Raw genomic sequence first — 24,803 nt, 5'->3', positions numbered from 1 at the left:
TCAAGATGGAGAGTGTATGTTGAAAACTCCCATCTTGGAGAGAAGAGCTGAAAATTGACTTGGATGAAGAGCCTTGGTTAGCATATCAGCAATCTGATGAGAAGAAGCAATGTGGAAGGTTTTTAACTGACAAAGAGCAAGGCAATCGCGAACAAGGTGACAGTCGATTTCATTGTGCTTCGTACGCTCATGGAAAACTGGATTATCTGCAATATGGAGAGCAGATTTGTTGTCATAAAACAGATGACCAGCATTAGAATGAGGAAGACCAAGATCCTTGAGTAATTGCAAGAGCCAAAGAATTTCATAGGCTGCATTAGCCATTGAACGGTATTCAGCCTCTGCCGAGCTTCTAGAAATGGTGTGTTGCTTTTTTGATTTCCATGAGATGAGAAAAGCTCCAAGAAAAACACAAAAGCCAGAAACAGAACGATGGCTATCCAAGCAAGAGGCCCGATCTGAATCACAAAAAACTTACAACTGTGAAGAAGAGTTTGAGGGGAAGAATAGACCTTGACCAATTGTAGATTTAACATATGCAAGGATTCTATGAGCTGCTTGAAGGTGAGGAACCCGAGGAGCAGCCATGTATTGGCTAAGATGATTAACTGCAAAGGAGAGATCAGGCCTTGTGATGGTCAAGTAAAGAAGTCGGCCAATAAGTCTTCTGAATGGAGTGGGATCAGGTAATGGGTCACCATCATGTGATGAAAGCTTTAAGTTGACCTCCATAGGGGTTGGTTTTGGTTTACAACCAGAAAGGCCAGCATCCTGCAAAATATTAAGTGCATATTGGTGCTGGCAGAGAGAAATTCCTTTGGAGGATCTGGCCACTTCAAGTCCCAAAAAATATTTGACAGGACCAAGGTTCTTAAGCTTGAATTTGCTGTCTAGAAGAGCAGTGAGAAGCTGTACTTCAGATAAATTGTTAGAGGCAACAAGTATATCATCCACATATATGAGATGAGCTATAAAAAATGAATCAAATTGCTTAATGAATAAAGAATGATCAGCCTTGGACTGTGTAAAACCAAGAGAAGTTATAGCTGAAGAAAATTTTGAAAACCATTGTCTAGAGGCTTGTTTAAGCCCATATAAAGACTTGTGTAATTTACACACAACATTGGGAATAGACTCCCCCTGTCTATGATAACCAGAAGGCAAGTGCATGTAAACCTCTTTCATTAGGCTTTGTTTGGGAGTTCGGAGGGAAAGGGAAGGAAGGGGATCCAAGGGGGAGGGAGGGGAAGGAAGGGAAGGAAATTGAAGGGTATTCTTTTCCTTTGTTTGGGAGTTAAAAAAATAGTAAAGGAGGAAAATTGAGGGTTAATGAGATATTTTTACCATTTTACCCTTTTTTACAATAAATATAATTATTATATAAAATTTCTAACAACATTATTTATGTACTTTTCACAACACCAAAAAAGCTCATATTTTTTATGAAATTTTTACGTTGCAAACGATGCAAATTTTGTCACAATTTTTTTTTTCGTCATAATACTTTTCGTCGAAAAGCGACAGAATTTTTCAAACGATGAAAATTTTTACAAAAATAAATTTTCTATCGAAATTTTCGACGAAATTTAGTTTCCATCAAAAGTTTTGACAAAAATAATTTCCTCCATCAAATGTTTTAAACGAAAAAAGAATTCTGTCAAAAATTTTGACAAAACGTTTTCCATTCAAAATTTTGATGGAAATATGTTTTGACGAAAATTTCGACAGAAATTGTTTTGTTAGAAATTTTGAGGGGAATGTTTCATTAGAAACTTTCGATGAAATTTAGATTCTGTAAAGAATTTTGACAGAATTTTTTTTCGTCAAATTTTTTTGTCGAAATATTTCCTATCAAAAATTTTTACGGAAATATTTTCTGTCGAAAATGTTTGACAGAAATGCGTTCCGTTGAAAATTTTGATGAAAATATTTTTTATCAAAAAACTTGACAAAAATATTTTCTGTTGGAAATGTGTTTCGTTATAAATTACGACAGAAATTTTTTTTGCCAAAAAGTTTAACGAAAATATTTCCGTCGAAAATTTTCGGTGGAATTTAAATTCTGTTAAGAATTTTGATAAAAAAAAATTTCGTCAACAATTTTTTATAGAAATGTACAAATTCACTCTTAACAATTTATGTCCATGCCACAAGTCAACCTATCTTTAAACTTGATATTAAGTTAAACCCACATCCACATATTAACATTTAGAGACTTGAACCTTTAAACTTACTTACACACTCTTTATTTAAGCTTTTATAGTTTAATTACCAATTAACTTCAATTACAACCATATAAAACCAACATGGTCGAATCTTACACAACACATCCACGCACATTCATACATATTTTCATGATTCTCATTCATCGTTCTTTACATCACTTTAACACTTAATCATGCACCAAAACATATACTTGAATTTAAGCTTTCAAATCATTGATTTTGTACACTTTAAGTGTCAAATTACTTTCACAAGTTCAACCACTTAAACCAACCATTCACATACATTTTATTATCCACCAAATACATATAACATCAGTCAAAATAAATTAAACATTATGGATACCCATTTAACTTGAAATGGCTGAAACATGCATATTAGATTTTCATGACTTTTATGCATTCAAACTTTAATCCAATGACACCACACAATCATATACACATTGAATTCATGTTATAAACATCCAATTAATCATTTTGCACATAAACCCTAATTTACCTACCCTTGGCCAAAATGCATACATAGATAAAACTTAGGATTTTCTTTGTATTTTCATCACACAATTCATTAACAAATCATCACACAACCTTAATTCCATCATCAATCATATATCAACATCATTACCATACACTTAGTATGTATAGTCAAATTTACAACTTGAACATCAACAGTTTGCATGCATTTTTCTTAACTTAACAGCCCGTTATGTACCGGTATTGTTAATATTGATATGATATTAAGCACAGTTACAATCACAACAGTTCATTTATAAAAATGCGAGTAAACTTTTTTCTTTTCATTACGCGAGCATTTAAAACAATAATAAAGCGTAATGAATAAAAGCTGTGACCATAACTAAAAACTAAATGCCGAATAATAACATTAATTTCCTAACTATCATATAATACTTCTCTCAAGTCACTAAGGGGTTCCCATAAACCCACTTAGCATAAATCTCGCTTTTATGGTTTTTTCCTATCCGAATATGGCTCAGTATTTTGGATACTGCATAAAATCCGCACGTCATAAACCTCTCATCTTTTAGTATGTTATTTTAGACTTAATTATATTTCCAACAAGCTATCAAATGCTCCAAAAAGTTCTCGTTTGCTCCGGTTATCACCGTTTGAAGTTGGATGAGCAAATCTGCCAGCCAACCTCAAACAGGACACCAAACATCCCTCACTCTTTCCATGATTCCGGACAAACCACTCCACCAATTTCTCTCAAATTTTTACACAATAAACTAGACACCTCAAGCTTAATTTGACATATCATGGGCCTAATTTGACCAAGAATTGAGGTAGGAATAAATTTCCCAAAAACAGGACTCGACAGCCTCAAGTGCAAGGGATTTCTGGACAGTCTGGGTTTCATGGCCTCTACAGGTCATCGTACTACTCCTATGGTTCTCAAATTTTGATACAATGTATTGGACATCTCAATATTCAAAATGGTATATGGCACGTCCCTATTGGACCTCTGTGGAGGGAGATATGATCTTCCGAAGTTCACCCAAAATCTGCCATTTTATAGAAATTTTGACAGCATCTCCTTTGTTTTTCCAACATATCCCACTTTATCAAAAGTGTGTTATCTATCATCAAGGGTTCCTAATAGACATGGGTGGCACTCAAGTACCAGAAATGCCTTGATGCTCTTACAACCCATCACAATTTATCTCCATTTTCTCACTTTACATTTCATTTCTCAAATTACAAAACTTAAAACATTTCAATCACTTTGATCCATTTGCATGCATTATTTAAACATACACATAATTCATCAACTAAAATAGGTCGAATGCCCTTTCATCATACATCATCTTCAATAATACACAAGGTCCAATATTACAATTACAAGCCTCCAATGAAACATAATACAAATAAATCTCCAATTACAACATAATGAATCCTCAAAATAAACATGGTAAATCATCAACTAAACTTAGACAAAATATGGCATGAACAAATATGACAATATGCATAATCCTAAATCAACATACAATGTTTATGCTCTAAGTCTAGCCTAGGCCAGGTGGCCTCAAAATGCAAAATAGCTATATGTCCATAAATTAGGAATTTTAAATAAATTAATTATGAGTTTAGGAAATAATTCCATAATTGACTTTGGATAAATATTGAAAGAGCATATAATTAATACTAAGTCACCTTGCAGAAGGAAAGTGCAAACGCCAGGTATTTCACAGTATAAATGGAGACCGACAATGTAAATCAAAAAATAGAAATAAAAATATGAATATTCCTAGAAAAATATTTAGGTTAACGATATCAAAATTGAGATGAAAATAATAATCAGTGATGTCAGAACTAATACTGACTATTTCGCAATAGAAAGTGCGTATCGACAAAGTATCTCGAAAAATTAATGTAAAAATATGTTAATTCCTAGAAAAATATCTAGGTTAAGAATATAAAGTTTGAAAAAAAACAATTAGTAGAGCACTTAGAACTAATACCGGCATATTAGTGGTTAGTGCTTTAAGTGACCTAGACTCATTTATTTTCTTCAATATTCAGATTTTCTACGTAGGAAACATTTCAAAAACCCTAGAAGTATTCTCTCTTCTCTTCCTCTCCAAATGAGCTCGAGTTCCTCCATGGAAACCAAGCAAGATTTCACCTTTGTTCATCTCCTCTCACTTTGATCATCCCAAACACTTGGAAGCAAGCAACTTGTAGGATAAAAACCCATTCTTGAAAGGTTCAAGCTACTGCCTTGTGAGGTTTGTAACAGCTCGTTGTACACCAGTATTGTTAACATTAATTATGATATTAAGCGCAGTTACAATCACAGCAATTCATTTATAAAAATGCGAATAAACTTTTTCCGTTATTACACGAGTATTTAAAACAATAAAAAGCGTAATAATTAATAGTTGTGACCATAACTGTAAACTCTTGTTAAATACTTGTTTAAACTATTTTTATATCTTATTTTACTCAATACAAGACACTAAGGGGTTCCCATAAACCCACTTAGCTAATTTCTCGATTTTACGTTTTCCACTCATCCGAACATGGTTCGGTTATTATTTTTCTGTGGACACACCGCACAAAACCAGTCCTTCCTCTTTAGCTATCTTTTTTTCTTACTTAAATACCTTTCGAATGAACCATCACACGAGTCATTTCGGTCTCGTTTGCTCCGGATATCGCCGTTTGAAATTGGACAAGCAAAACTGCCAACCAACCCCAAAATAGCTCCAAACATCCTTCACTCCACGAATTACTGCAGAAACACCACTCACTCAATTGCTCTCAAATTCTTATACCATGAACTAGACACCTCAAGCTTCAATTTGATATATCATACACTTAATTTGACCGAGAAACGAAGCTGGAATAAAATTCCCAAAAACTGCCAGAAACAGCCCCTGCACAGGTGTGTTCTAGACAGTCCGTGTTTGCAGGTTTCTACAGGGCTGCGTGCAACCTAGAAATTTCTCATATTTTAACACAATGTAGGGGACATCTCAAGATTTAAAATGGCGTATGGAACGTCCATATCGGACCTCTATGGAGGGAGATATGCTCTCCCGAAGTTTGTCTAAATTCTGCCAATTCTACAGAAAATTCGCAAGAGTTTCCTTTGTTTTTCCTAAAATCCCCAAATTTGTAATTGCTTTCTAATACCTCAGATGTACCTAATAACCAATGGGTGGCACACACAAGGACCAACAATTTCTTGGGGCACTTACAACCCAACTCAGTTTATAGTTATTACACAATTTATGCCATATGGCTCACTTTATAAATCCTTAACTTGTTTCAATCACCAATGTCCATTTACATGCAATTTCTCAACATACAAATAGTTATAATCCTAAAATAGGCTTGAAGCCCTTCCATCATATTACATCATGTATCCATTGTACAATTACAACATTTCACTTACATATTACAACTTACAACTTCATAACTTTAATTACAACTTGAAACATGAACTTTAATTTACAACTTGAAACATGAACTTCAAATGACATATACAACTAACTAGACTTAGGCAAAATGACATGAACAAATATGACTATGAAACTCATCCTACATACATATGGAATGTTCATGCCCTAAGTCTAGCCTAGGCCAAATGGCCATCAAAATGCAAAAAGTGCAAGTCCTCCAAATGACTCATCCTACGGGTTTCTTGTCCGCCGCTCCCGTACCACTGCTACCTCCTGAAATAAAGCCCCCAAGACAGGGTGAGATATACAAATATATCTCACTAACCCAGAGGTTCTGGAAAAAAAACTCCGCCCAATGGCTCACTTCGATGCTTATAAATAATATAAAACAACCACTTCTCAAAACGGGATAAAGCAAGGGATTTAGAGAAACTGGGGAATATAGGAATACAAAATACGACGAAGCGGAAATGGTAGCTACCAATACCACGCAACGTCCTCGGCATATAAGCCTATGGGTCTCATCCAAGGCGTGTTCCTAGAACATCAACCAAGGTACCCCTCCCATCCGCATACACTCGAGACTTCCTAGTGTGCTCCTATCCGGATCACACACCACGACCCTGGGTCAACTGGAACTCCCTCTCAGAGACCTATCCAGTGAAAGTCCGAAACGCTCGAAGGCAAAAACTGTCTACTGGCCAGAGACTCGGTACCTATGTACCAACATACATCTACATGCATGATCATGTTATTCTACACTACTCATATACATTTCCTACCATCACCCTCAACGGGTATGGTGGAACACACAAGGGGAACAAGCCCCAGTACCAAGAGGTTACCTCAATGTGTTTCTCCACTTAGCTCCAAACAATTTATATTCCAAGCTTGTTACTCAACATAATTTCTACACAGAGGACATTCTCAATTACTCAAAACTAATACGAACACATGCCAGTTAACAATTATATAAGCATGATTCAACCACTTACCTCATTCCCACTTGGTCCAGGACCAAGGGCAATCCACCGACTCACGGTTCGGGGTTCAAATCGACGTACGGCAACCTACAATAACCATGTACGAACCGTCAGTACACGGCAATTCTTTCAAAACGCGAAAAACGTGAAAACCCCCCTACACCCTTGTAGGTTCGGCCTTCTTAGGCTTATTCCACAATTTATTTTTCTAAATTTTCTTTCTCATTTTATTATACTTCCTTAGGTTGCCAAAAGGCTACACCAAGTGCCGTTTTTCCATTTTACGTCTTTTAAACAACGTTTTGCCTAATATTTTACTCTAAGATCCTTCATGGCATTTAACACCCTCCATTATTTTTCATTGATTCTTCCACTTTCCAACCACCACACAACCCATCTAAATACCATTTAATACATGATACATCATTCAAACAATGTCAACAACACCAATTCTCATCTTTTGCCCAATGGCCAAAAATTCAACATGGTGACCTCCAAGGGATTTCCCTCAATTCCAATTACTCCACACCTCACACAATCCTATTATATCATCATATAATCATACCACAACTCACCAATACAATCCCAATGCATTTTCAAATTTCAACGTCATGACACCTCAAAATTTTCTAAGTTACACAATCATATTTTTCACCAAAAATTTTCATTGCATTTATAGCTAATACACATTATTCTAAGACACATTTATGTACAAACTTTTTCCAATTGAGCTCTCTAAACACATCAATCACAAAATCCCCCTTTAGGGTTCAAGAAATCAATCACATGATTCAACCGTTTAAAATACAAGGAAACTCACCCAAATGCAAGGCACAAGGCTCCTCCTAACCATACTCCACCATTGGAGCACCTAGAATCTCCATGAACACAAATCTCCAAGCTTGAGCCGCGACCAAAAGGGAGGAATATCTCAAAATCTATTGGTTTTCAAGGCTTGGAAATACCACCAATGGCTTTAGAAGGAAATTTCCAACAAGTTTGAACACAAATTTTACTTGATTTGGTGCTTGGATGAGTGATTAATGGAAGGAGAAAGTTTGAAGAAAAACTTGGAGGGGAGAGGGAGAAGGGCGCGGGTTTCATGAGAGATAAGTGAAGAGAAGATGATGAATAGTAAGGGGAGATGATGTGGCTTAAGTGGATTTGAGTAGGGTGGGGCCCACCGCCACCTCACGCGTTTCAAACTTATTTGAATTTCCTTCCGATTCCACTAAACGTCCATAAATTTAAAACCCATTTAGAAACTCTAATTTTTAACATTAACCATTCTCCTTTAATTATACTTGATCAGATGAATCCTGAGTTTTCCGGTCGTTCGGAGAGAACGCTGTTTTAAGCTGTTGTGCGCTCCGTTGGCACGCTTCCCCAAACTAACTTAATTCCATTAAATTTTATCAGAAATCATATTTCCTAGTTCTATGGACCATTTATAACTCATATTTGAAACCTAGAGCTCAAAACTCACTCGACACGTTTTACGGTGCAATCGTACCGCAGTATTTCGACCCGGTAAAACACTATTCACTGATTTTCTGAAACTTGACTAAACACTAAATTTTCCATTCTGAATCCATTTCTAGGGTTATTTTTATCATTTGAGACCTTCTACTCAATTTTTATCTTCCTAGGGTTGCGTGTTGGCTAATTACCGTTTTGCCCTTTCTTTGTATTTTGGCCTAATCTTCAGAATTTTCACTAATCCTTCACTTAATTACTCATTTAATATTTTAATACTTAACTTAGAATTGCGAGGTGTTATAAGGTTAAAGAACTATTCTTCTTTGTTGAGTGAGTTGGCGGCTTTTATACCACCATTGGAGCACCAAGGAGTCACCTTTAAGAAGAAAGAACCATCTTTTGACAAGCCATTTTCGTGCATTGATTTTGGCAGCAGTGGAGAGTGGGTTGTAGACCATGAAGTCCCTTTCTTTTGCTGTCTTGAAGCTCATGGGTATATGCCTCAACACTTCCCTTTGTGTTTTCATGAAAATAACATGATTTGAAGATGTAAAATTATGAGTTTTGATAATTTGAACGTTGGTTGATGAACCTAAATGTTAAAATGCATGCTAAGTCGATGGGATAGATGTATCTAGGTGAAATATGGTATTTTAATGGATAATTTTGTGCTAGGCTGCTGTATTTTAATAGAAATATCCGGATATGAATTCCAGATATGGAATATCCGGATATGATATCTGGATATGTATTATGACAGCAAACCTGTTTTAGTAAAAATTCTATATCTGGAGCTACAGAGCTCCAAATCTAGTACCGTTTGGACCTATGTATAGCTAACACACAGAGCTACAATCCTGTAAAATTCGTAGCCATTAGATAAGTGGTTTGATCTTAGTGTTAGTTTTAAGTCGCATCTTGGTTGCGGGAAATTCAGTTTGTAACAGTCACTTTGCGAAAAATATAACCGGAGTTATACAACTTCAAATGAGGCATATAATATGTCATTGGAAATCTTAGGATGTCTATTTAAAATATTAAAATCTCACAAATTTTGGGAAATAGTTGAAACTGCAGTTTTAAAAATGGTAAGTGAAGTTTGTTGTCGTATTCTTAAATAGAGTTGATTTCTTTGGAATGTTCTGCAAGGAAATGAATTGTAGACTCTATTGTACTTGTAAGTGATGTTCTAAGGTTAAGGGAACTTAGGGAGTGGACTTAGTTCCTCCCACCTTGAGTTGGTGTCACTACGTAAAGAATGACTACGTAAAGATAATATATAAAAGAATGTCATAAACGAGTATAGTTATTAATTGCCTTTGTATCTTGAAATAGATTATGATTTTGTGAGGGCCTATGATTGTGGTCCTTTGGATACTGAGATTTCATTATAGCATATTGCAGATAAGGTAAGCTTATGGTCCTCGGATTGATCTGTTGCTTGTTCCACCGACCTCCATGGGAGGGTGGTTTATATGCATGTTATGCTTTTATGAAAATGATATATGCATTGATATATGCCTGAGATATGTGGATATACCTGTTTATGTAATGTATGGATGTGATGTTGATTACTTACATGATCAGGCTGCGACCCTGGTGTGTAAGGCATAAGACTGCGACCCTTATGTTTAGATAGGTCGCAGACGTGTGTAAACCCTATCCTGTTCCCTGGCCAGTTGAACCGCCCTTGCATACATCACATGAGATATGAGCTGTGGTACATGATTTTCTGAGAATTTAGATATATTGTCTCGATTATATTGCTTTGACATGAACATGCATTGTATTTAGTATTTTGAACTTATTATATACTTGTAAGTGAGCTTGGGGCAGAAGAGTCCTTGAGGACCCCTTGTCTTACTAAGATTTCTTGTTAGAAATCTCACCCCTTTTGGGGCACATTTTTCAGGTAGTGAGATTGTTGATGTTGGTGCATCTCGAGGCAAAAGGACGGAGTCGAGTTGTTGGCATGATATGCATGCATTATGTTTATGAAATATTTTGTAGCTGAGGCATGCTTAATATTGATAGTATTTATTATGTGCATTTGATGTGAGAATAAGGATTGTCTATGCCATATTGTAGTATGCTTGATATATTGTTGTTGGGGATTATGTATTAATCATGTTGGTCCTTATTTTTGTAATATGATTTGCATGTAAGATGGCCTAAGTAAAGGATTGTTAGGTGTCACCGTTCATGCATGTAATAGTTGTTTAAACACCATGAAATATGACAACTTAGATGCCTAGAAAGATATGAAATAGCTTAACTAAACTGATTACGTGATGGTATGTCTTAGGTAAGGACAACTAAGCATAAAATGAAGTAATATGGGGCAAAAGGGGTTGAATGCTAAACCCCAGCCTGTAGAGAAAGATATTCCATTTCGCCACTGTCATGGAATATCCAAATATTGGTGATCTAATATCCGAATATTGATATCTGCATATGATATCCGGATATGTCCCCGACAAATATCCGGATATTCTGGGCGAACAGAAGTAAAAATGAATGTTTAAAAAGAAAGGCTTGTGACTTTATGGAACTTAAATATGTATTGCTTAAATCCACTTCTAAGGAGTGTGTGCCTTAATAATCGTGAATGAAAAGGCAAGTAGCTATAATAAATTATTTAGATGTGAACGAATGTCAGGGTGTGTCTTTATTACTATGTCATGGTTGACTAGATAATAGAAGAATGTTGTAAGATTGTCATGAAATGAATAATTAATTATGTTCATGGTTAAGTATGACAATAAAGTAATTAGTGGATAATTTTGATATCAAAGGACATTACAAGTAAATAATTAACAACAATTATGATAATAGGTAAGTGTAAGATTAATCATGCAAATTGTAACACATAGGATAAAGGAAAAAATTTATCCGCATTTCTCTCCTAGTAAATCTAACGTTAATTCCGTTGCAAGTAATTAATATTAAGCTGCGCTTAATACCATTCTGATGTTAACAAATCAGGTATACACGGGGGGGTTACAATAAGCTCATCCTACGGGTCTTTTGTCCGAAGCTCCTGCCCCACTGCTACTACCTGAAATAAAGTCCCCAAAACTGGGTGAGATATACGAATATATCTCAGTAACCCAGAGGTTCTAGAAATTACTCCGCCCAATGGCTCACTCAGATGTACATCAATAATATACTACAACAGCCAAAACGGGATAAAGCAAGAGATTTAGTGAAGTAGGGATGTGCAGGGAGTAAAAATACGATGAAGCTGGAATGGTCGACGCCAATACCACGCAACATCCGCCTATTGGCCTTGGCATATAGCCTACGGGCTCTCATCCAAGGAAGTGTTCCCAGAACATCAACCAAGGCACCCTCCATCCATATACACCTGATATTTTCCTAGAGTGCTCCCCAACGGTTGACACCCCATGACCCCAGGTCAACTGGAACTCCCTCACGAAGACTAGGAGTGTTCATCAACCGATCCAAACCAATTCAAACCGCGGTGACAGAACCGAAAAATCGATAACCGAATAAACCGAAAACCGAAAAAAAAACCGCAAATTTTAATTGGATTGGATCAGTTTTTGGATGGGATGATCCAAACCGATCCAATATATTAATTTCCCTCTACCTACTTGGGTCTTTTTACCAATCATAGCCCAAAAATTTCTAAACTCAAAACCCATTGGGTATCAACTAAACCTAAGAAAAAATCTAGTCATATCTCATAAACAAAATTTTATCTTTGTAGAGCTTCATATCTCATTGCCCAAAAAAAATTATATTATAGTTTACTTATGCTTTTGTATTTAAAGAATAATAATTTACAAAGCCAATATATACAAAAGATGTTATTTGCATAATAATTATGAAATAAATTTTAGGATTTTCAAAAAACCAAAAACCGATCCAATCCAAACCGAAAAAATTTGGATTGGATCGGATCCGATTTGAAAACAAATCCAAACCAAATGGATGATTATATGATCAAACCGAAGGGATTGGATTGGATGATTTTTGCTTCCAAAACTGATCCAATCCAGACCGCGAACACCCCTAACGGAGACCTATCCAGTGGAAGTCTGTAACACCCGAAGACAATAGTCTACTGGCTAGAGAAATGGTGCATCCTATGTACCCACTATACATACATAAATGCATGATCATGTTAATACATTATTAATATTCACCTCCAACCCCTACCTCCAAGGGGCATGGTGGAGCATACACGGGGACTAAACCCCAGTACCAAGGGATTACCTGATGATAGCTTCCTCTCTTGGTAGCTCCAATTCAATATGCCACTGAGCTTGGTCCAATAAGAAATGCCTACATATAGGTCATTCCCATCTCAATTACAATCAAATAAAACATATACATGCTTATTAAAGTATTCATGCATATTTACATAATTACTTACCACAATCCTTTTGGTCAAGGACCAAAGGCAACCCACCAAGCTCAAAGCACCAAGTTTACATCTGTAGGAGGCAACCTACAATGATCACACGAAGATCATCTACACAAGGTGTGAAAGTTAAATTGACCTTGAAGGCCGAAGCATGTGAGAGGGAAAAACAAAATTTTCCATGCGGAATCACACATGCAATCAAGACTCATGCTTTAAGACAGCATGATGTTACCTTTGTTTGTGATTCAAACACCACGGAGATCAGTCTAAGGTTTGAAGGGTTCAAACCCTCTAACGTTGATCCACACCACCCACGTCAAGATGCAAGAACTCTTCTTGAAAAGCCACTAATTGATCACCACAAAAGCTTGCTATGCGTCCAATATGTGAAGGAGGAGGCTAGGTTAAGGTGTTTAGAAGAGTGAAATTTTCAGCTTAAAACTCCACAAAAGTGGCGCATGGATTTAATGATATATGGCTAGGTTATTTTGCAAAACCTCTTAAGAAAAACCTAACAAAAGGATGACCAAAGGAGATCAGAGAACTATCAAAATTGGATCAGATCTTTCTCTAAAAATCTAACCATAAGTAGCGCACAATAGAGAGTTAAAATGGAGTTGTTGCAAAATCAAATCTTGCCAACAACCTCCTATCATATCCTCATGATATCAAGTAAATATCTTAACAAAAATCTAAATTAACAAAAATCATACGAAAAGCCATATGGTGCGCCCAATTCAGCCCCAAAAACAGTCTAGATACGTTGTGTAGTTGCATTCAAATTTGAACCAAATAGCTCACTGATTCTCTCAACAAACCAAATCTGATTTGGAGCTTATTTGGTTGACAAGATGACACTCACAACAACCAAATTTGCGCCCCAAATTCAGCCTTGTATATGATCAAAGATCTCCTCTTGATACTAGGGATTTGTTCCAACAAGATCTTATCTTATCATTTTGTTATGAAATAACTTTTCATAGCCAATTCAAATTCGAATTCAAATATTTAAATTCAAACGTTCAAACATTTAAATTCTAAACTCAAATTCTAAATTTAAATTCTAAATTCAAAATTCAAATTTCAAATTAAAAATTCCAATTTCAAAATTCAAATTTCAAATTCAAAATTCAAAATTCAAAATTCAAATTCAAAATTTAAAATTTAAATATTTGATAATTAATTTAACTAATTAAATTAATTAGTAATGTCTTGAACCATCCAAACCCATTACATGATCCATGCGCCCTTTTCCCTTTTAGGTGGGCTTCCAAACTTCTTTTTGCGCTAACAACCATTATTAGGCCCAATACCTTTAATGCTATATCATTATGACAATAAGGTGTTAGTGTGTTACCCATTAGGCCCAACATAGCCACTGAAATAAATGGGCTTGGACCCAAAAAGCCCACAACCCATCTAATGACAACACAGAGCACTAGCAATAATTTGTTGCCCCAGAGCTAGTTAAGTTAATGACATAATCATCCTATTATACATATTTGGTTACCATATGTATTTCCTTTCGTCTCGGTTACCTTCCCATTAAACCTAGAGGGCAAGGAAACGTATCCACCCTTGCGGTTTAGGGTAAGCTTTATTCGAAATAGGGAATCTTCAATTTACTGACTCTAAATGCATACCATCTCATGATATTTTTTACTATGCATAGATTCCCGAGTCCTGTAAATGTCATCCCGATTTCTCCGGTTTACAGATAACCTAATCCTTTACAGAGATTTGACGAATTCCTTCAGCTTATCACCCTAGGCCTGTGTTCTTTCAGGACATGCCCAAAAGTATACCTATGAGTCTCCATGTTTCAGGAAGACGAGGTATACAATCAAATCATGCCTTCTAGAACACAGTCTAGGTGACAACTTATGGTCTAAAGAAAGACATACCCAAATATTAAGAGATTGCTCTAATGATACTTTTGTAAGATTTCCTCATAGAGTCTCTTTGTGGGTCTGTTCAGTGCGAGCTATACCCTTATAGGTCCACCCACGACTTTAGCTAAGACATCTCCATATCTGTAGCTCATGAGGTCTTTACCTTGCATTCGAATACAAGTAGATAAGTCGTGCTAGTCTTACCCGAGATCACCGATCCCCATTCTCAGTGTCTCTAGATTAGGAACATAAAATTAGGAATAAACATCCAGTATCCTTGAATTCTCATGATCGTGATCTCATCACAGATACTCAAGAGATACTTATTTTATTCCAAGGGGTTCATTCAGTTACTCATATAAAATATTAACTATAATATTGAGACAAAATATGAAACAGGGTAAAGAGTTCTTTTTATTTATTTGCGACAATATAAAAGGTCCACATATGTCCTAATCTAATCAAAAGATTGTCTCTAGGACATCTAACAAGCTCCCACTTTGCCTAGAGCCAATCTGACCTAAGTCGTATACCTAAAGCCTCATAATGACTATCATGTTTTCTCTAAGAAAAAGCCTTTGTCAGAGAATCGGCTAGGTTATTATCTGTGGGAACATAATCCATCTTTACATCTATCCTAAAAATGATTACTCTAATCAGGTGATATCTGCGGAGCACGTGTTTAGATCTTTGATGAGACCTAGGTTCCTTTGACTGCGCAATGGCTCCAGTGTTGTCGCAAAACAACTGTATGAGCTCATCAACGCTTGGAACCACCCTTAGTTCAGATATGAACTTCTTCATCCACACGGCCTACTTAGCCGCTTCTGAAGCAGCTATGTATTCAACTTCTGTCGTTGAATCTTCTGTTCTCTCCTGCTTGGAACTCTTCCAAGATACTGCCCCACCATTTAAGGTGAATACGAACCCTGATTGTGACTTGTAGTCATCTTTGTCACTTTGAAAGCTGTCTGGCATCAGTGAATCCTTTCACTGAAAGCTCATCAACCCCACCATAGACCAGAAACGTATCCTTAGTTCTTCTCAAGTACTTAAGGATGATCTTGACTGCTGTCCAGTGACCCTCTCCAGGGTCATACTGGTATCTGCTCATAATGCTTAAAGCATATAAGACATCTGGTCTCGTACATATCATGGCATACATGATGGATCCAATAGCCGAAGCGTATGGTATTTCACTCATGCGATCCTTCTCAGGATGTGACTTAGGACACATAGCCTTGGAAAGATGTACCCCATGACTGACAGGAAGAAAACCCATTTTTCACCTTTCCATGCTAAACCTCTTTAGCATCTTTTCAACATACGTGGATTGAGATAAACCCAACAGCCTCTTGGATCTATCTCTATAGATCTTTATACCAAGTATAAACGCCGTTTTTCCCAAATTCTTCGTGGTGAAGCTTTTTGAAAGCCAGTCTTTCGTTGTTTGTAATGTGGGGATGTCATTTCCTATAAGTAATATGTCATCTACATAAAGTACCAAGAAAATGACATTACTCCCACTAACCTTCTTGTAAACACAAGGTTCATCCTCGTTCTTGATGAAACTGTTACTCTTAACGACTTCATCAAAGCGAATATTCCAACTCCTTGATGCTTGCAATAGCAGCATATCACGATCCTAATAGATTTGATCATGGCAACTGGTGAGAAAGTCTCATCATAGTCAACTCCTTGTCTTTGACGATATCCTTTCGCAGCCAACCTAGCTTTGTAGGTTTGAACGTTGCCATTTGCATCAGTCTTTCTTTTAAAGACCCATTTATTACCGATAGGAACTATTCCTTGCGGTTTAGGAACCAAGGTCCATACCTTGTTTTGATGCATCAAATCTATTTTAGACTCCACGGCTTCAAGCCATTTAGAGGAGTCAACATCCTTGACCGCCTCCTCATAGTTACTAGGTTCATCATCCTCGACGGTTTGTTGACTCTCAATCACAAACCCATACCTCTCAGGTGGATGGATGGCCCTAGTAGACCTACGGAGTTGTGTGTTTACTTCTCCATTGGAGAACGTCGTCTGCGGAGCAGACTCGGGTTCCTCAATCTGTTCTTGTGGTCCTCGAACTTCTTCAACATCAATCTTACTCCCATTGGCTCCTTGAGAGATCAAATCCTTCTTAAGGAACTCAACATTCTTGGACATAAACACCTTGTGTTCATCCATGGAGTAAAAGTAGTATCCCTTAGTACCTTTGGGATACCCCACAAATAGACATTTAGTATTCTCAGCACTAAGCTTGTCTGATGCCAACGCTTTGACATATGTTGGCGATCCCTATACCCTGAGGTAACTCAGGTTGGGTCTCTTACCATTCCATATCTCATATGGTGTGGTCTGAACAGATTTAGACGGTACCCTTTTTAGAAGGTATGCTGCTATGTCTAAGGCATATCCCCAAAACGATTTTGGAAGTTGAGTCTCACTCATCATAGACCTGACCATGTCTAACAAGGTCCTGTTTCTCCTTTTGGAGACACCATTTTGGTGTGGTGTGTAAGGTGCAGTAAACTGCGAGAGAATTCCATTTTCTCTCAGATAATCTTGAAACTCATGGCTAAGAAATTCACCACCACGATCTGATCGCAATGTCTTAATCATCTTGCCACGCTGTTTCTCTACTTCATTCCTAAACTCTTTGAATTTTTCAAAAGCTTCATATTTATATCTCATTAGGTACACGTACCCAAATCTCGATTTATCATCAGTAAAGGTAATGAAATATGAGTATCCTCCTCTAGCCTCTATAGACATTAGGCCACAAACATCAGAGTAAATGAGTTCCAATAACTCACTAGCCCTATGACTCTCAAGCCAGGGGCTTGTGACGAGTCATTTTTCCAGCTAGACAAGATTCACATTGTCCATAGGATTTCAAATCCATGGAATCTATGTATCTATTTGCATGCATCCTAGACAATCTTGTTTTGTTTATGTGCCCTAGTCTACAGTGCCAAAGATAAGATTGATTATCTGTCTTAGGTCGTTTCACATCTACATTGAGCACTTCAGTTCCCATTTCCAAAACATATAAGCCATTTATTAAAGAAGCAGTACCAAAAACAATATCATTCAAAATGATAGAAAATGTATCATCCTTAATAGCGAAAGCAAAACCATCTCGTTCTAAACAAGAAATAGAAATAATGTTTCTAGAAATGCTGGGAACATAAAGACAATTATTCAAATGCAATAAGAGGCCCGCAGGCAAAATGAGGTCAGTATCTCCAACAGCATGAGCAGCAACTCTTGCTCCATCACCAACGCGGAGGTCCATCTCGTTCTTCTACAATCTTCTAGGGCTCCTAAGCACCTGCAACACATTGTAGATTATGAGAACCACAACTGGTATCCAATACCCATGAAGTCGGATTAGCACAAGAATAATTTATCTCAATCATGTAAATACCTGAGGTAGAAGCATCACCATGCTTCTTGTCCTTCACACGCTTCAGGTAGTCTGGACAATTCCTCTTCCAATGGCCTTTCTTGCCACATTGGAAGCACTCAGCATCGCTTTTGTCCTTGGATGCATTCTTACCCAGGGATGCCAAAAATGAGCCAACCCGTCGGGTTGGCTCGTAACCCGCACAAAACGAGCCGGGTTGGGTTGGCAAAAATGAGTTGCCAGCTCGATTTAGCCCGACCCGAGCCAACCCGAGCTCAAACGAGCCAGCTCGCGGGTTGAACGAGCCAGCTCGCGGGTTACTCTTTTTTTTTTTTTTTAATACAATGGACTTTACTGATGGATTCTCCACTGATGGACTTCTTTTATTTTTTATTTTTTGGCTTTACATACGTTTTATGGTTATCGTGAGTTAGAGTAATTCAAAAAATCATGATAAATGACTCTTGTGATTCGTGGAGTGGTTTGTGTTTCGTTTAATGTTTTTGGATTTTGTAAACTAGTCTACTTGTAGTTGGACTGCAAAATACAATAATTTTATACAGGAAAACAAACCACAAAAATTAAATTTTTTGAGCCAACCCGCTAGCCAATATTTTGAGCTAACCAACCCGCGAGCCAACCCACTAGCATCATTTCGAGCTAACTCGCGAGCTTTTTTTGAGCCAACCCGTGAGCTTTTTTACGAGCCAACCCGCGAGCTGATTATCGAGCCAACCCGCGAGCCAACCCTAACCCGGCTCGGGTCGAGCCGGGTTGGATTTTCTGGCTCGTTTTTTTTTTCGAGCCAACCCGACCCGACCCATTTTTTTCGGGCTGAATGCGGGTTGGGCCGGGTCGAGCCGGGTTGGCCCGTTTTGCCAACCCTATTCTTACCCTTCTTTTTTCCTTTCTTCTTCTTGGGTTTTCCTTTGGGCTTAAGGGAGTTGCCTTTCGCAGGCTCCTTGTGTTAGTATTTGGGTGTCCTAGAGACAATCTTATGATTAAATAAGGACATAGATGTAGACCTTTTTAATATTGTCGCAAATAAATAAAAGCACTCTTTATCTTATTTCATAATTATGTCTCGATATTAATGTTAATATATTATGAATAACTTGATAAACCCCGTGGAATAAAATATGTATCTCTTGAGTATCTGTGATGAGATCACAATCATGAGGATTCAAGAATACCGGATGTTTACTCCTAATTTTATGTTCCTAGTTTAGAGATACTGAGAATGGGGTCAGTAATCTCGGGTAAGACTAGCACGACTTATCTACTTGTATATGGATACAAGGTATAGACCTCATGTGCTACAGATATGGAGATGTCTTAGCTAAAGTCGTGGGTGAACCTATAAGGGTATAGCTCGAACGGAACGGACCCTCGAAGAGACTCTATGAGGAAATCACACAGATAGTATCATTAGAGTAGTCTCTATATATTTGGGTATGTCTTTCCTTAGACCAGAAGTTATCACTTAGATTGTGTTCTAGAAGGCATGCCTTGATTGTATACCTCGTCTGCCTGAAATATGGAGACTCATAGGTATGCTCTTGGGCTTGTCCTGATAGGGCACAGGGCTAGGGTAATAAGCTGAAGGAATTCGTCAAGTCTCTGTGAGAGATTAAGGTTATCCTTAAACCGGAGAAATCAGGATGACATTTACAGTGACTCGGGAATCTATGCATAGTAAAAGAGATCATAAGATGATCTGCCTTTAGAGTCAGTAAATTGAAGACTCCCTATTTCATAAAAAGCTAACCCTAAACCGCAAGGGATGATACGTTTCTTTACCCTAGGTTTTATGGGAAGGTAACCGAGACGAAGGGACAAACATACGGCAACCAAATATGTTTAATAGGATGATCAAATCATTAATCTAACTAGTTTTGGGGCAACAAAGCATTGCTAGTGCTTTGTGTTGTCATTAGATGGGTTGTGGGCTTATTGGGCCCAGGCTCATTTATGTCAGTGGCTATGTTGGACCTAATGGGTCACACACTAACACCTAATTGTCTAGATGCTCTAGCATTAATGGTATTGGGCCTAACAATTGTTATTAGCCCAAGAAGTAGTTTGAAACTCCACAAATAGGGTGGAGGGCGCATGGATCTAAGTAATGGGCTTGGATAGTCCAAGACATTACTAATTAATTTAATTAGTTAAATTAATTATCAAATGTTTAAATTTTGAATTTTGAATTTGAAATTTGAAATTTGAAATTTGAATTTGAATTTTGAATTCGAATTTTGAATTTTAAATTTTGAATTTTGAATTTTGAATTTTGAATTTGAATTTTGAAATTCGAATTTTGAATTTTGAATTTGAAATTTAAAATTTGAATTTTGAATTTTGAAATTTGAAATTTGAATTTTGAATTTTGAAATTTGAATTTGAATTTTGAATTTCAATTTCAATTTAGAATTTGAATTTGAATTTAAAATTTAAGTGTTTGAAAGTTTGAATTCAAATGTCTGAAATTCGAATTTGAATTAGCTATGAAAAGTTGTTTCATAACAAAAGGATAAGATGAGATCTTGTTGGAACATATCAAGAGGAAATCTTTTGGACATAATCTAAGAAGATTTGGGGTGCTGATTTGGCTGTTGGTTAGTCATCAGAATTAGCTCCAGAATATACGATATGTTGGGAGAATATTTGAGTGATTTGATTCAAGTTTGAATGCAACTACTCAAATGTATCTGGTCATTATTTAGGCTATACGGGGCGCACCATATAACTGATTATATGATGATTTATGATCAGATATTTGATTAGGTTTTGAACCAAATCTTATTCTCTCTCTCTTTGATGGAGCGCCCTTTTGGAAGGGATTTTTATTGATTAAAAATCTGATTTGTTTTTTAACAGATAGGCTCCTCTTGTGCGCCTCTATATATATGTTCCTTCTAGGGTTTTTAGAAAACCAACCAAGCCATTCTCTTCTCCTCTCCTGCGCCACTTTTGTGAAGATTTCACATTGAAAGCTTCACTCTTTCAAACACTTTTACCTAGCCTTTCTCTTCACACAGTGTGCGCTTAGCAAGCCTCATTGTAGTGATCACTTGGCGGTTTCACAAGAAGGAGTTCTTGCACCTAGACGCAGTGGGTGGTGTGGATAAACGTTAGAGGGTCTGAACCCTTCAGACCTACCTTGATCATCACGAGTTTTCACGAACAAGGTAACATCATGCTTTCCTAAAGCATGATCTTGAATGCATGTGTGTTCCGCAATGAAAAAGTTTTGTTTTTCTCTCCAGCATGCATCGGCCTTCAAGGCCATTTCCAACTTTCAAGTGGTATCAGAGCCCGGTTGATTTGCCATAGACAGGTGATGGTACCTTGTTTGTGATCATATTTTTCACGTTTAAAATTTCTTTAAAAGTTAAAGATTCAATTTTTTACGTATAGATTTTAATTTACAATACTTTAAACGGTTAAAGTTTTCGTTTTTATGAACATGTTATTTCGAATGCTATGTTCATGAATCCATATGAATACATGGTTGTTTTTACTTTGTCATTAGGCCCAATCCATCTAATGACAACACAGAGCACTAGCAATACTTTGTTGTCCCAGAGCTAGTTAAGTTCATTGAATGATCAACCTGTTATACCTATTTGGTTACCGTGTGAATTGTCCTTTCGTCTCGGTTATCCATCCCATTGACCTAGGTCAAGGAAAACGTATCAACCCTTGCGGTCTAGGGTTAGCGTTTGTCGAAACAGAAAATCTTCATTTACGGGACTCTAAAGAGCGGGCCATCTCATGACTCCTTTACTATGCATAGATTTTCGAGCATCCTGGTTTCACCGGTCTACGGATAACCTAATCTCTCACAGAGATTGACGAATTCCTTTAGCTTATCACACCAACCCTGAGTCCTTAGGGCATGCCCAAGAGTATACCTACGAGTCTCCATTTTTCAGGCAGACAAGATATACAATCAAAGCAAGCCTTCCAGAGCACAGGTCTATACGGCAATGTCAGGTCTAAGGAAAGACACACCCAAATAATAAGAGACATTACCTATTGATACTATCTGTGAGATTTCCTTGTAGTGTCTCTTTGTGGGTCAGTTCAGTGCGAGCTATTCTCCAATAGGTCCACCTACGAGTCAGCTAAGACATCTCCATGTCTGTAGCTCACGAGGACTCTACCTTGCATCTCCATGCAAGTAGCTGAGTCGTGCTAGTCTTACCCGAGATAACCAATGCCCATTATCGGTATCTCTAGACTAGGAACATATTTCTGGCAATGGACGTTGTCATTGAGCCCTCATGATCGTGATCTCTATCACAGGTCCTCAATGTGACACTCGTTTCATTCCAAGGGCTTTATCTAGTTACTCATATTCAATATTTAAGACATGCAATATGAAACAAGATAAATAATGCTTTTATTCATAAAATTTATTCATAACTAATAAAGAAGTACATGGATCCATCTGACTCTCAGATTGTCTCTAGGACACCTATGTACTAACAATCTCCCACTTGGCCTAGAGCCAATTTGACCAAAATCTATATCCTAAAGCCTCATAATGACTATCATGTTTTCTCTGAGAAACTCATTTTGTCAGAGACTCGACTAGGTTATCATCTGTGGGAACATATTCTATCTTTACATCCATCCTATCAATGATTTCTCTAATCAGGTGATATCTGCGGAGCACGTGTTTTGATCTTTGATGAGACCTGGGTTCCTTTGCCTGCGCAATAGCACCAATGTTGTTACAATACAACTGTATGGGCTCACTAACACTGGGAACCACCCCATGTTCAGTGATGGACTTCTTGATCCACACTGCCTCCTTAGCTGCTTCTGAAGCCGCTATATATTCAGCCTCTGTCATTGAATCTGCTATAGTCTCTTGTTTGGAACTTTTCCAAGTCATTGCTCCACCATTTAAGGTGAATACGAACCCTGATTGTGATTTTCAATCATCTTTGTGACTTTGTAAGCTAGCATCAGTGAACCCTTTCATTGCTAGCTCGTCAACTCCACCATACACCAGAAACATATCCTTAGCTCTTCTCAAGTACTTTTGTAGATTGTTTTGACTGTTGTCCAGTGACCCTCTCCAGGGTTTGCCTGGCACCTACTCGTTATGCTTAACGCATAAGAGATATCTGGTCTTGTACAGATCATGACATACATGATGGATCCGATAGCCGAAGCGTATGGTATCTCACTCATGCAATCATTCTCTTGTTGAGCCTTAGGGCACATAGCCTTAGAATGATGCACGCCGTGATTGATAGGAAGAAAATCCTTTTTCGACCTTTCCATACTAAATCTCCTTAGTATTTTGTCAATGTACGTAGATTGGGATAATCACAGTAGCCTCTTAGTTCTATCTCTATAGATCTTTATACCCAGTATATAGGCTGCCTCTCCCAAATCTTTCATGGTGAAGCTTTCAGAAAGCAACTTCTTAATTGTTTGAAGTGTAAGGATGTCATTCCCTATCAGCACTATGTCATCCACATAAAGCACCAAGAAAATAACATTGCTCTCACTAACCTTCTTGTAAACACAAGACTCATCCACGATCTTGATGAAACCGTTACTCCTAATAACATCATCAAAATGAATGTTCCAACTCCGTGATGCTTGTTTTAGCCCATATATATTGACCTTTGAAGTTTGAATACCATATACTTCTGGCCTTTTGGATTCAAAAAACCTTCAGGCTGTGTCATATACTCCTCATCCTTCAAGAACCCATTCAAGAAGGCAGTCTTGACATCCATTTGCCAAATTTCATAATCATTATATGTTGCTATAGCTAGCATGATCCGAATAGATTTGACCATGGAAATAGGTGAGAAAGTCTCGTCATAGTCAACTCCTTGTCTTTAACGATATCCTTTCACAACCAACCCCTAGCTTTATGGGTTTGAACGTTGCCATCTGCATCAGTCTTTTTCTTAAAGACCCATTTACATCCAATATGAACCATTCCTTCTGGATGTGGAACCAAGGTCCATACGCCTGCAAAGCAGACTCGGGTTCTTAATATGTTCTTGTGGGCTTTGAACTTCTTCAAGTTCAATTTTACTCCTACTAGCTCCTTGAGAAAGAAGATCCTCTGATGTTAGCGCTTTGACATATGCTGGAGATCCCCAAACCTTGAGGTAGCTCAAGTTTGGTCTCCTACCAGTCCATATCTCATATGGAGTGGTCTGAACAGATTTAGAAGGTACCATATTCAGAAGGTTTGCTGCAGTGCTTAAGGCATACCCCAAAATGATTTTGGGAGTTCTGTCTCACTCATCATGGACCTAACCATATCCAATAAGGCTCGGTTCCTCCTTTCATATACACCATTTGGGTGTGGCATGTAAGGCACAGTAAACTGTGAGAGAATTCCATTCTCCTTTAGATAATCTTGAAACTCGTTGCTCAGATATTCGCCACCACGATCTGATTGTAATGTCTTAATCATCTTGCATCGTTGTTTCTCTACTTCACTCCTATACTC

General features: G+C 37.4%; 1 protein-coding gene across 1 annotated transcript; it reads right to left on the bottom strand.

Moving 5' to 3' along the window:
* On the bottom strand, positions 1–23,213 carry LOC133298494 (uncharacterized mitochondrial protein AtMg00810-like). Its single transcript, XM_061497790.1, has 4 exons — positions 23,014–23,213; positions 18,184–18,235; positions 513–1,020; positions 1–458 (listed from the first exon to the last, which is right to left on the bottom strand). Exons 1-4 carry the CDS (start codon positions 23,211–23,213, stop codon positions 1–3), a joined length of 1,218 nt encoding a protein of 405 aa, XP_061353774.1.
* Between the last annotated feature and the right edge of the window lie 1,590 nt (positions 23,214–24,803).

Source organism: Gastrolobium bilobum, unplaced genomic scaffold, assembly GCF_033153095.1.
Source record: "Gastrolobium bilobum isolate Gb01-03AN ecotype WA unplaced genomic scaffold, APGP_CSIRO_Gbil_v1 utg18211, whole genome shotgun sequence".
NCBI classification, from domain to species: domain Eukaryota; kingdom Viridiplantae; phylum Streptophyta; class Magnoliopsida; order Fabales; family Fabaceae; genus Gastrolobium; species Gastrolobium bilobum.
The sequence above is the reverse complement of the archived record's forward strand: the minus strand, read 5'-3'. Positions and strand labels throughout refer to the sequence as shown.